Raw genomic sequence first — 13,961 nt, 5'->3', positions numbered from 1 at the left:
CTTTCCCTTGCCACTTTCTCCTTTTCTTAGCCCTGAATCCTCCAGCCCTGTGTCCCAGTCCCTCTGCTCTCCACTTCCCTGGGCTACTCAGATTGTTATCAAAAGAAACCTCTGGGGACCAGCAGATGGCAAAATGGTTACATCACTGGACTCCCACGTAGTCGACCATGATTGGAATCCTGGACTCAGCACCTTAAATTTCACAGTGGGCACATGTACATGCATACCCAAAATCTCAAGAGGAGAATGGAGGAAAAGGGATTGTGATGTGGCCATCACCCTGGAGGGGAATTTCTCGCTTGGTGTCTCTGTGGCAAGCACACATGCAAGTAGCAAAAATCTCTCAAAAAAAAAAAAAAAAAAGTAAAAAACCTCTGAGTCAACTCCCTCACATCTCACTCACTCAAATAGCTTGGTTTTACCCACATGAGAGAACTAGGTGCCCGGAAGTGAATGTGTTTTACTAACAGTAAATTAAGTGTAACATTTATATCCTCAATCAAAAGGTGGACTATTAATTTCATTTATCAAGGAGACTTTTTTCTTTTCCTCAAGCAAGATCTTTGGAAACTGCAAACGTTCTGCACTATCATTAGATTCCCGGCTACTGTGGGGTTTTTAGAAACACTCGCGTTCCAGTTCACTTTGGCATTTGGCATTTCTCATAGACTCTCTTCCAACAACCTAGAAATCCATCTAATGTGTGCTTCCACCTTACTGAAAAATTCCGAAAGCTAGTAGAGCCCATAGCAATACGATAATGAATGATTATCTCTATTATAAGACAGAGCTTGTTCTTTCTTGGTTCTGACCTCAATTGAGGCGACACTTGGAGCACCGAATTTCTGTGGCTCCACTAACCGCCATTCACACACCGAGCACAGGAAACTCCCCTCTGCTTTCAACTAACAGAAAGCTCTTAATAAAACTCCAACTCCCAGGGGATGCATGGCTCACTAACCCCAGAATTTCAGATCACCCAGGTAGCTGTTATGCTGTTTTCGAGAGGAAAAAAAATATCTATCAGAACAGAAGTTGAGAAGGAATTAAAAAGAGGAAAAGAGGGGAGAAAAGGGAGATTGGAAGAGAGGGTAAAATGTCTATTTCAACAATATCTTCTCCTAAAACTGTTTATGATAAAAAGAGGATTAGGTAGCTTGTATATTCCAGCTATATTAAATTAAATCCCACACCCCTTTCCAGAAACACACACAAGGCTAAAAACATCAATCCTATCACGACAGAGTAGCCCTTGGGAAAGGAATCCTCCTGGCAGCCTGCCATTCGGCTCTTATAAACTGTTAACCGTGGTAATGAACCAATCCAAGAGACATATTAATAATGACATGAAGAGACACATTTATTGTTGATTGTTGAGATGGTGGCAGATTTACTGCCAGCTTGCCAGGAGGGAGGGCTTGGCCTAGCAATGGTGCAATTAAAAACAAATTGAATACAGGGACAAAGAATCAATAATCTAACAGGGCAACTTTTAGTTTGCAAAATACAAATATAAATTAATTGGCCTGAACGCAGTTGCTAACTGGTCATTAATGTCTGCTGCTGGCCAATCAGAACACATAAACTATCCCATTAAGTTGACTGCCGGCCCTGCGTGTGGGACAGCCACCAGGGGCCTTGCATTTTGGGGTGATTTCCAATGACACTGAAGGGCAGGGGCTGTGTTAGCCATCTTCCCCTAGAAGCTCTAAATGACAACGTGGTTTAAAAAGTTTTCACCAGAACGTCTTTATTCAGCTGACATGTAGGTTTGCTTTTGCTGTCTCCGTTGAACAGATCAGTCCTAAGTGCAGGAAAGTACAGGAAGCTCAGGGAATGAAGGCAGGGAGTGCTGCTTTTCACAGCCAGGCACCGAGGACCTGTCGGACCTGCTCCCGGGAAAGCCCCTCTTCCAGTGGCTTACTCTTTCCAAGATGTGTTTTTGAGCTTCCACAAACTGTGAGCAAGCACACAGCCAGGGCATTGGCTATCATTGCTATGGGCTGGTAACATTTCATGGAAATGTGTTAAAAGAGCTCCCTGTGTGACCATGCCAGCCAATTCAGACTGCTGCCCCTAAACTGTGCCTGTGTGGAAAGTGGTGGCACCTCCACTGCTCTTACCTTCAAGAAAATGACGATCTAGTGTACAAGAGTGTTAGAGCTGGCTGAGACAAGTTATCAGAGGAAACAGCAGGTAAAGCGTCTATCAGGATCTCGAAGGAAACCTTTCCCTTGGAGAGTTTAGCATGTCTAAAACTGTGCTCTGAATTTTTTTATAGAATTATTTTATTTAACTTTATTTATTTATTTACTTATTTTTTAATTTGGCCAGAGAGGGACAGAGAAAGAGAGAGTGAGTGAGAAAGCAAGCCGCCAGGTCTAGGACTCAGACCACAGTCAGCCATGTGGGAGTCCAACACCACTAACCACCACGCCACCTGCTGGCCCCATGTGCTGTGAAATTTAATAGCCACTAGCTCTATGTGGCTATTTCAGATTAAATTAATTAATATGAAACAAAACTAAAAACCCAGTCTCAGTTTCTCCATTGTACTAGCCACACCCCACATTCTCACTATCCACTATGGCTAATAGCGACCAAGCCAGCGAAAGCGAACGCCAGACGTTCCCATCATCATGGAAGGGGCTATTGGACAGAACTGCTCTCATGGGATCTGGATATCCAGAGAGGAAGAAGAAAAAAAAAAAAAGGAATTCAAGACGGATTGTGTGAGAAATGGAAAAGAAGGCAGAAAGCTGGGGACGGGGATGAGGGATTGAGCAAGGACAAAGTAGACGAGGCTGTGTGCAGGAGGTGAAGACAGAGAACTAGATTTGGAGTGGGTTGCAGGTGTGGCTTTGGGTTGCTTGGCAATACAGACGATCTAAGAGGCTTTGACTGCACTTCATTGTCAATAGGGAGTCATTAAACTCATGGGTGGAGGAAGTGACAGGATGAGCTGGATACGTCAGGAGCATTTAGGCGACACTGTTAAAATGAACTGTACAGAGGGCGAGACTAAGGCCGAGGTATCAATTAGGACGTGGCAGTGAAAAGTCCACGGAGAATCAGGTTCTGCACTTAGACGGCAGTGGTTGAGGAATGCAAGCAGAGGACACCTTTATTGGTCGTGGCATCTGCCTTGATGGGAAGCAGGAGAAAAGAGGTAAGGGTGGAGTTTCCATGATTGGAAATGTGAACTAAAGAGGAGCAGCAGGTTTTGGAGGAAAGAAGACACACCCTGTGAGGAACACGTTAAACTGTTTATGGAATACCCACGACCGGGAGCTCCAGAAAGAAGCCATATAGGAGATTAGAATTAAGGACGAGATTAAGAACTGGAAATGAAGATAAGGAGCCAATGATCGAGAGTTGACATTAATTACAAGAAAGAAGTTGTAATTACTAAGATAGGGATCAGCAGATGGCATAATGTTTATGTCACTGAACTCCTACATAGTAACTGCAGTTCAAATCCTGAACCTGGCAGCTTAAAACTCATGTTGGACACGTGTGCATGCATGCCCAAAATCCTGAAAAAAAATGGAGGAGAAGGGATTGTGGCATGGTCATCTCCCCAGGGGTGATTTCTTGCTTTCTGTCTCTGTCTCTCCAGTAAGCGCATGCAGCCTATAGCAAAAATCTCTCTTAAGAAAGGATAATTATTAAGATAAATAGAAGCAGATAAAAGGGCTTCAGGAGGACAAATCCTGACTGCAGAGATATTAGGCTAAAGCGCTATCAACAGAGATAACCTGGCAGTGAAAGTCTGTGTATCATAAATAAACCGACATGTCAGTCTGACCTGTTTATATAAAGGCATGGAATTGAGAGAAAGCTCAGCAAAGAAACTGAGGACGGCTTTCATTCATTACAGACAGAACTTAAATTAAAACCCTGTGCTTATCATTTGGTGTCCTAGGATAAATTTCTTCCCCTCCCTGAGTCTTGGTTTCCTCGTTAAAAATCAAGCAAAATGGCCCACTGCAATGGTGCAGTGCTAACAGAACACACAATGCTGAGGCCATATGGGAAGGTCCTGAGTTCGTGTCCTGAGGCCTCCCTGCAGGCTGAGTGGACAAGAGCCCACAACCCCGGCTGGCTGAGGCTAGGAATGAATCAGGATGTAACCACGTGTGTGCATGACTTTCTTTTCTATGTGCCTACCTCTCTTGTGGAATAAATACATAAGCTTAATAAAAAAATAAGAGAATGGATCCCACCTTCTGGGGCTGATTGGCAAGTGGAATGGGATAATGTCTGTGAACTACCACCTTTCTAGTGAATGAGAGTCATTGCTTATCATTATTAAGAAAATAAATTCTTGCCTGCTTTCTTCATGATTACTTGACTGCACTTCTATTGCTCTTGCTGTTCAATTTCTCTACCTATGAGAATTTTAGTGAAAGAACAGCCGAAGGCTTTTTAATATCTTTATGCAAAGCCAAAATAGGGGAAAGTACAACAGATAGTCATTGTTGTCAAGACATCATGTCTGAGGGTAAAATCCATTTAACTAGGAGCTCAAAACCAGGTTGGGGGATGCAGATGGACTCCCTAAACATGGCCATACTTGTGGTCAAGCGTGACTACTCTGAGTCACAGTTTACCCTGATGCTAGGGGATGAGTAACTGCTGGTGGGTGGTGACGTTTGATATCGTATGTGGGATCCTGACTACATGAGAGTCACGATGAACTTTAATCTGTTAGGGGAACTTAGGAATGTTTACTAATTTACTCTTCCTCCCCGCTCACAGAGACAGGAGCGTGTAAGGGAAGATATGTTTATTAGAGCTACTGGCAGAATGACCACTCATGAAACAAGCCAAGCTCACCGTGCAAACTGAGCAGAGCAGAGCAGCCATTTCATTCTCCCCTCCAACTCCACATCAGTGATGCTTTTGAGGACAGGCTTTATGAGCATCATTTATTTAATTCTATTGCAGAGAAGGCAGATGACAGCCCAGGCCCCACTGCCTCTCTTCCTGGCTATTTCAGAGTCACCAAACAAGGTGCCAAGACTGGCAGCACTTTCCCAGGTCACTCTGAAGAGTCTTTCTGCCTCAAAACAGGTCCGCACTCTTTCAGGGTCCACACCAGGACTCTCAGATGGAAGTCGCAAACAGGGGCCAGCCATTGACAACCATAACAGTAGAGTCACCCAATGTCACATTCTGTTTTGTTCTCATTCATCCAGAAAACACCAACGCTTCATAGTCATGTGCTCAGCACACTTAGGGTTCCTGGTGGAGCCGAGCATGTCCTTCCCAGCTCTCTCCTAGACAGAGGCTGAGCCCACGTGGGCTGGGATGGAATTCTAGAGCTCACAGAAGAAACCACCATGAAGCCTGTGAAAATAATGCGCGTGTGTGTGAGTATGCATGAGTGCACGTGTACTTACGTACACGTGCACGCAGAGTGAGTGTGTGTGTGTCTTCATCCTTAAGCAGAGCAGGACAAAATACTATGTGTGTCCACGTCATATGGGAGAAGAGCTCTGATCAAAGGAGAGTGATCATTTTTATAGAATGTGTGGGACTGTGTGGTCACCTACTACACATGATGTCAGGAAAGGTATCACCAGCCAGGAGATTTGCACAGGTGGACGTCAGTCTGTTCTGGCCACGGGAGGTGTCGACCTGCACATGGCACCTGCACAGCACTCCTGAGAGCGGGGCTAGGCCAACATGAGGAGGCAGGACTGTCTGGGTGTGGAGGGCTGCCCAGGGCTACGACCTCTTCAAGAGGGAGAACATGAGATACCTGCCTACATGGGGTTAGAATAGTATTCTAAAGGTAATGGCTTTCTTCCTGCTTCCTTCTACATTGTGGTTGCCTTCTCAGTTGTAATCATTCCATTAAGGGTGTACATGTAAGTATATGTGTGTGTGTATAAAACACACACATATATATGAATAGATATATACACATAAATATATATATACACACAAAGAAATGCATATATATATAAAGCAATATATATAAGAAAGAAATATAAAGAATACACACACACACACACACACACACACACACACACACACACACACTATACAACTATAAGAAACAGTTTGATGGGGCTGGCAGGTGGCATAGTGGTCAAGGTGTCAGGCTCCCACATGGCAGACCACAGTTTGAGTTCCAGACCCTGTGGCTTGAAACTCATATTGGAAAAGTGTACATACGTGCCCAAAATCCTGAGAAGGGATTACAGTGTGGCCATCCCCTGAGGGGTGATTTCTCACTTTCTGTCTTTCTCTGTCCCCAGCAAAGCACATATGCCCTACAGCAAAAATCTCTCTATAGCAAAACCAACAAAACAGAAACAGCCTGGTGGGGGATGTAGAGCTACAAATATCAGCGAGGACCTGCAAAGGTCCAGCCTCTCAACCGGAAAGATGAACACTGCTCAGAGCGATGGCCGCCTATGGTGTTACCAAGGAGTCTCTGACAAAAACGTAAGTAAGAAAGAGAGTGAGAGCAAGTCTCACAGTACCCCCCGCCCCCTGTGTGAAGGTGGAAAAGACAGAGTGCTGACTCCTGTTCTATAAAAATGCTCCAGAGAAATTACATATATACTTTTAAAAAAATCACAAAATATGATCTACTCAGTTTAATCTGTCCATCTCAAAAAGCAAAGCAACGAAGCCCATAGTGTTTTGGACTGCAGACCCTCTGACTTAGAGCTTTCTTTACACATACATAAAATTTGCAGCTTAGAGACCTCTTTTTAGGATCTTATTTCCAAATGCAAATATGCATCTATATCTATTTCTATATATATGCAAATGTATATATACACACATACACACATAGGATTAAAGTAGGATTGTGTGCACATTGAAAAATTAATTATACTGAATTCTACAAGAGGTCTTCGAAAGGACAACAGAAAATGCATATTATAAAAAAGGATGCAGGATTTCCCAATTTATTGCACCAAAATAAATTCATATTTTAATAATATTTTCCATAAACCTCCTGAAGCCCCTTTATGGCTTTCATCCCCAGGACAGGAAGGAAGCCCAGGAAGAGAAGGCCCAGCACAAGCCTGAGAGGCCGGAGCAGAGCTCAGGCTAGGAGTGAGTTTTCTGGTGCCTGGGCTTGCCATTTTCTGCTCTTCCATCCTGCTTCTGTGGTGAGCTGGCATGATGATAATTTAACACAGAGGCTGAACAAATGCAATTTATTTCAGGTTGGCTGCCTTCTTTTTTTAAACTCCCAATTAGACATGTTCATTTAAATGACTGTGTAATAGTCATATCTGGAAGAAGGGGGAGAGGAGAATAGCAGACAAAAAAAGGTTAGCTACAAAGGAAGTGCTGAAAGCAGCTAAGTCCTGCACCAGCCTTGAGACCTAGTGAGTGAGGGAGCCGGTTCCACATGGCTGACTGCCCTTTAAATTCTGAATCTGCTGGTTTGAAAAACATACTGGGCACATGTGTGAGCATGCCCCCAAACCCAAGAGGATAGAAAAATAGAGGTGAAGGGCTTGTGGCATGACCATGTCCACTGTGGGGTGGGGGGGAGTCCTTTCTCTTTTCTCTGTGTCTCTCTAGCAAGCACATGTGCACTCTGGCACGTAAAATTATTTCTGAAACGCCTGGAGTTCAGGGGAGCGGTGCCCCTCCCCAGCCACTGAGCTGGGACAGATCACTGCCCAGTTTCGGAATCCCAATTCTGAGTCCTGGAAAATGATGGTTTCCTGTTCTGTTTTCCAAGGCTTTTGCAAAAAACCACCACACAGACAATGCATGAAAGTACCTTGTTAATTATTTGTATGTTTTTAACAGTGTATTTATGTCTTCTATGAGTGAAAGAGAAAGAGAGAAAAGGGACTCTGGCAGAGCCTGACACAACACACAGCCAGCCTCTCTGGTGTGTCCTCAGGGACAGGTTTGACCTTGAACCCAGTACTTTCCTATGACGGTCAGTGTAATGCAGAACTTTTACCCATTGCTACCAGCTGACCCCAACTTTTTCTCTAGGAAAAAAAAAAAAAAAAGCTTACCCTAAGGGAATAAGCCCAGTGAAAGGAATTTAAAGCACTTAGCATCTCCATTATCTTTCGGTTGGTTTTTAATATTTCTGTCTCGGGTTGGTTGGTTGGTTTGCTGGTTTGTTTTTCCTTTTAAAATGTGAAACTAGCATATATTTGTAGTGGTTGTAAGAATCACCTGAAACAAAGTTTCTATGTGATGTGTCTAGGGCAGAGATGGGGAAGTTGCACCCTTCCTCCGAGGCTAAACTTCCGCAGCAGCATCCGTCCCACTTGAACCTACTCCAGGCTAACCGGCACCCAGTCTTTTGTATACGTGGAAATTGAATAAGCTTCCTGTGGCATCTCCTATGTGTGAAAATTGAACACAATTCATCATTTCTAGCCTGCTGCATAAAACTGGGCTTAGCAGAGGCGTTCACTCCATGAAAGGAAATACCTTGTAGTAAACAATTTCTAAACTAGCCGAGAGAGCAGGTGGAGAATACTGAGAGGCCAGCAGCTTCCTTCTCCCTCCATCCCCAACAAACAGACCACAGGCGCCGCAGAGCCCCTCTGGGTGGTTTCAGAGCCGAAGAGTTAGAGACATTGAGAACCATGATTAGCTCCTGGGTTCTCAAAGGGCCCAGGTTTTTCAGTACTTACATGGGATAAAGTGGTAACATTTAAAATGTGTGTCCCTGGAGGGATGAGCAGCTAGAAAATTAATTATCTTCCTCTCTGCCTCTCAGCCTCTTCATACCATTCATTGTAGCTTTGGTGTCCCACCCCTTTGCTAATTTTCGTTCTGGAGTTCTGTCCTCAATTTCTGCTAGTACAATGCAGTATCAGCAGCAGGAAAAGGAAAACAAAACCAAACCAAACAAAAGAGGAAATAATCCACAAAGAACTCTACAAACTTCCCATTGATCATTTAGAGCAGAGCGGTAACTCAAGGTGTGCTTGGCAGGGCACACGCTCGAGTGTGCCAGAAAGGCACTAATCTTAGTGTCGTTCAGCCAGGGTTCAAGACCAGCTCAGCTACTCACTCAAGGGGAGGGCGGTGGGTCTCTTGACCTCCATGAGCCGCAGTTACCTAACTTGCAAGTGGACATAACGGTCACTTCACTGACACCTCCTAGGGCTTATGAGTATCCAATGAGACGAAGACTGTGACCATCTCTGTCAAGGACTAAATGCTCTTAACTTGTCACCCTGGGGACTCTCTCTCTTCCAAAGAACGTCTGCCATTACTGTCCACCCGCGTCCTCTGGTTGGATCTGACGCCTCCTCTACCTTTGGGCTGGAAGAGGCTTTCCACTCACTGCAGGCAGGGCCATCTCCTGTATCAGTCTGTTCTGTTTAGTTTGCAAACACAGAACTGCTGAGTGCCCACTGTGCCTCAGAGAGTGGACTAAGTGCTGGGAGTGGGTATAAAGAAATTAAGCTTCTTGCTGGTTTTCTAGGAATAATTCGTCTTGGAAAACTCACCTACTATCAAGCTAGTAAACGTATGCTGAACCTCACATATACCCTTTGTAGCGTTACATCACTTGCCGAGTTCTGTAACACCTGTAAAATGTTCTTGTTCCCTTTCTTTTCCCACGCCCAGTAAACCTAAGGCTGCTTTCCCCAGTGCTCTTATGTCCCCGATGACTAATAAGGTCACTTACATTTCCCCAAACTCAAAAATATGGGTGCTGTGCTTTAGATTTTTCCTCGTTCAAGGCATTAGGATTAATGCCCCCAATTTGCTGGGGACAGTACCTCAGGCACGTCTCCATTTGTGCAGGGAGCCCCCGTCCTCTCTTGCCACACTCCTTGGGTGATGAGAGCCACTTACTGCCTGTCCTTGAGCCTCTTGCTTCTTTCCACTTCAGCTCATCCTCCACAGGGCTGCCAGATCAATTTCCTCACCCCGACTAATCCCATCCCACCGCGGCACCTCCCTGGGCTCTGGGCTTCCTTAACACCTAGGTATACAGTCTGGATTACATTAGCACGCATGCTCCCATGGCGCCTTGAACTGATCCCTTCGGTGGCTAAGATGTAACTCTGGTATCAGCCAGACAGTTTTAATGAAGGCGGCTCCTTCTCTCAAAGAGAAGACATGAAACTAGTTCCAGCAGGTATGTCGTGAAAGGAGCCTGTCCAAGAGGAAGGCCCAGACGTTGAGTTTAGTGTTGGAGCATCCCTCGGGCGCTCCCAAAATGGGAGGAAGAGAAAAGCTCGGTCCCTGTGAGGCAGCACTCCGGGCTGCTAGTGGCACCTGCTTGGCAGAGCAATGAGATACTAATATTCTCCAATGGACAGGAGATAAATAAACACTTTTTTTCTTTTTAAATCAGACAAGTTGCAGCTCGGAAATTTTTCAGTTTTTCTCATTGCAAAATCAATACCCATCAGCAGTTTGAAATTAAAGGCGAGATTAGGCCTCAGTTTTATACATGCCTTATTGTATTCCAAAAGCTTTCTACTCAGTCAGATAAATCTTCTTTAAGAGGATTAGGAAACTTTCATTATCTTTATCTAACCTGAACTAACACTAAGTCTGAAAAATTAATCTATAGACTGGACAAAAGCCGATAGCTGCTGGGAAGGAGGAGGACTCTAGGCTTTTCTCTAACGGAGCGGTGGTGTTTCTCTGTCCATCCTCTGGTCATTCAGCTGGTCTCCAAAGAGAGAACCAGCTGCCCTGTGATGAATCAAGACAGAACAGTGTGGTCCTGACCCCTTTGTCTTAGCTTCTCGTTAAACATAGGATCCACCTGCCAACTGGCCCAAGAGCATCTGGATTCCAAAAGCCACTGCAGATGACCAGAGCCACAAGAGCCACTCGGCCTGGAAGGCAGAGACACGAGAGGCTGGTCTCCGGAATAGAAGCTCCACTGCTCTGCAAGTCCTGTCATTGGACTCTTTTTGACTTAAAAACAGGAGACCCACAGAGACACCACAGGTTTCCACATCCTGACCAAGAAACTGCTCAAAGTGTGTTCAGAACATCAGCCCCAAAGCTCAGCCTCCCCAGCCCTTTCAGGTCTGGGCTGACTCTGACCTGCTTACCCAGTCTGTCATATTTCCTGAAAAGTGATGGCCATGTTCTGTTTGAGTCTGTTTCTGTACAAAGCCTGACAGTTCTTTTTTATTTCAGCCCTGCATTTCCTGAATTGGAAGATAACTTTGCAGTCAAGGCCATGGAGGTGCCACTGAGGCGTCAGTTCCAATGCTGAGAATTTCATTTCCTCTGGAACCATGCCCGGGTGGCAGGCGAGGTAGTGAGAACTCACACTCCTGTGTTTCTTCCACCCCAGAAACTTCCAGCAGATATTCCAGCTCATCTCCAATGACTGCTCTCACTGAAAGCCTCCACTGTCCCCCGAGGAGAAGTATCAGACATGACAGTTGCCTCTACTTCCAGATGGCAGGCAGTCTTGTAGCTCTAAAGTGGTGATCATCACCCAGCCATGCTCCTGGGTGGGGCGTGTGCGGAGTCGAGACCAGCAGCGTCTACAGACGTCTGTCATATGGTAGGCCCGTGTGAGCCTCTGAGATGTGGGGGCGAGAGAAGGGCTCGAAGGCGGAACAGGAGCAAAGCATTGAGTAACGTGGCAGTGCCAGGGACTGCTGGGGAACAGAAGGTGCAGCAGACATATCTCTGGCCCAACACATGCCATTACAAATGGCCCACCGAGGCAGACCTGGATCCTGCTCCAGCAACGAGCTGCACATGCCAGAAGGAAACAATGGGCACCCGGAACTGTGCAAGTGACGGATGTATGGAGAGACCCTACTTGCCCTCCCTCCATGGACCCAGATGAAATGAGCAGCATCATATTGTTTAAGAGGCAGGGCTGAGGAAATCCATCTCGGCTAAGTAAGGCTGCCATGCACATTTTACAAGCTCGTCTGCTGAACTGCTGGCAAGTGGAGTCTGATCAGAGGCAGCTGGTAAAGATAAAGTCACATGGAAGGGTCCTTCTGAGAGCTCAGGACACATCCCCACGGGTCAGCAAACAGTGCTCCAAGAGAGGCACACCTGAGCCTCTGACTTGCTGGAGGTGATAGAACTAGTCTGCTCAGCCTTTTCCTGCCATGAGCCCACACTGGGTGGAAACTGCCTTCCATGGTATCCATGGTATCGGCAGGGAGGTCAGTGCAAAGCAAGCCCATCTGGGTTGCTGCCCTGCTTCCAAATGGGTCTCAGTTTCTCAGGATACTGTCTGCATGTGTTCTTAATTCTTAATATTTAGTATCTGATGTCTGAGATGCTAACACTTTTTCAGCCCCCCTTTTTAGCTACAAAATGACCTTTAAATGAAAAACTATTTAAAAATGCACAGTGATACTATGCCTGGGTATACCGATTCAGACTTTTAAAGAGAGCATGGGAAGGCTTTCCTCCTCCCTTTAATGACTGAGTTGATTTCCAGTGCTGACCTGGCGTACTGTTCTAACCTTCCTCTTGTGTCTAGGCCCCATTGTGGAGCCAAGTGTGTGAACACGTCAGCCCTCAGAGTCCCTTCCAGAACATGCATGACCAGCAGCTGTGCAAACATGCCCTGTGACATATCTCACATCAATATTATTCACCTTTAATTTTGAAATAAAACTTGGAAAGCAATTAAAGGCACGGAGGGCATCTGTCTGTGTTGGAACGTACCCTGGCCTGAACCCAGAGTGCTAGGGAACATAGAGAGCTCACCACACACACCAAATCACCTTCTGAAGCGCATGGAAGATGTAGAGCTATCGTAAAATTGAGACACTTGGAGAAGGTATTCAGCACTTGGTCAAGCACTCACCAGGTGGGAAGGAATCTAAGCTACTCAACATCCGGATTCAAGAAAGGAAAAGACTTATTCTGACTCCATGCACTAGGAGGACTAAGATACCCTTCTCCCTGATGGGTGAGGCTCCAACTGTGGCCTACCTTGCACGATGAGGTGGACGCGGGATGTTTTGGGGTGGTTGTCTGTCTGCACGGAGCAGGTGTACGGGCCCTCGTCATACACGTCCACGTTCTGGATCATGATGCTGTACTGGGTTGGCGTGTTGACCAGGATGATCACACGAGGGTCTATGGACCACTTGTCGTTCCCAGCATAAAGGATTGTGCTGCGGTTTAGCCAGGCCACCCGGGTGACCCGGTCATCTATGGTACACCTGTAAGTGACGGGGGAAGAGGAGGTGGGGAGGAGGGAGAAGGAAGGAGAGAGAGGGAAAAAGAAAGAGATAAGGGGTTATAAATGTGGTAGACTTCGGGGAGTAAATGAAACATGACAGTACTAAAAGGAAACAATCGGTTATGGATGAAACTTCCCCGATGTAGGTTAGAGCGGCCTGAGTCACCTGGAGAACCAGAGACAGAAAACTGTGCACTGTATTTAAGAACACATTACGTGGCGGTCTTAGCTGTACCCACGCTTTCCCTCTTATTCTGCCCGTAGGCTTATGCCAATGAAAATGAGTTTGTATTTTTCAAGCTAATTTGCCACCTTGTAGGAGAAGTGGCCCTGGGCACAAGGGAAGGAAGTGGATCTGTGTTTCGAATAGGTCTCAGGTAATCCACAAAGTAAATACTTAACTTGTAGTTAATCAAAAATTGAACACATTTATCTCCAGACCTCCCTGAAGTTGATAATCTCCTGTTCCCTTAAGCTGCACAAACCCTGCAAATTACAATTTATAACATGACTGGAAAAATCTCCGCAGAAAGCCAAGGTGTTCTGAGGTAGTCATGATGGCCTTGGGATTTGGGAGAGGGGAAGATTATCAGCAGCCCCTCTTCTCTGTTACAATCCCCTGCCAGAGAGAGAGAGAGAGAGAGAATATGAATGTTACTGTCAAAGGAGAGAGCTGACTTCTCCCTCTCACCTCCTGTCTCCAACAATTTGAGGCTATGAACACAAATGAAATTTGCTGCTGTCATGTGTGACCTGCAGGTGCTCAAGCCTAACACGGAACTAAACACGCCCACTCAGC

General features: G+C 45.7%; 1 protein-coding gene across 2 annotated transcripts in view; it reads right to left on the bottom strand.

Annotated features, from left to right (window-relative positions):
• The window catches only part of OPCML (opioid binding protein/cell adhesion molecule like), a 585,692-nt gene that overhangs the window by 254,198 nt on the left and 317,533 nt on the right, over positions 1 to 13,961 (bottom strand). For both annotated transcript variants that reach the window (XM_006150629.3, XM_006150630.3), the window contains exon 2: positions 12,910 to 13,142. In XM_006150629.3, coding sequence (XP_006150691.1) covers positions 12,910 to 13,142 — 233 coding nt within the window. The remainder of the gene's footprint in view (positions 1 to 12,909; positions 13,143 to 13,961) is intronic.

Source organism: Tupaia chinensis, unplaced genomic scaffold (assembly GCF_000334495.1).
Source record: "Tupaia chinensis unplaced genomic scaffold, TupChi_1.0 Scaffold000292_1, whole genome shotgun sequence".
NCBI lineage: Eukaryota > Metazoa > Chordata > Mammalia > Scandentia > Tupaiidae > Tupaia > Tupaia belangeri.
The sequence above is the reverse complement of the archived record's forward strand: the minus strand, read 5'-3'. Positions and strand labels throughout refer to the sequence as shown.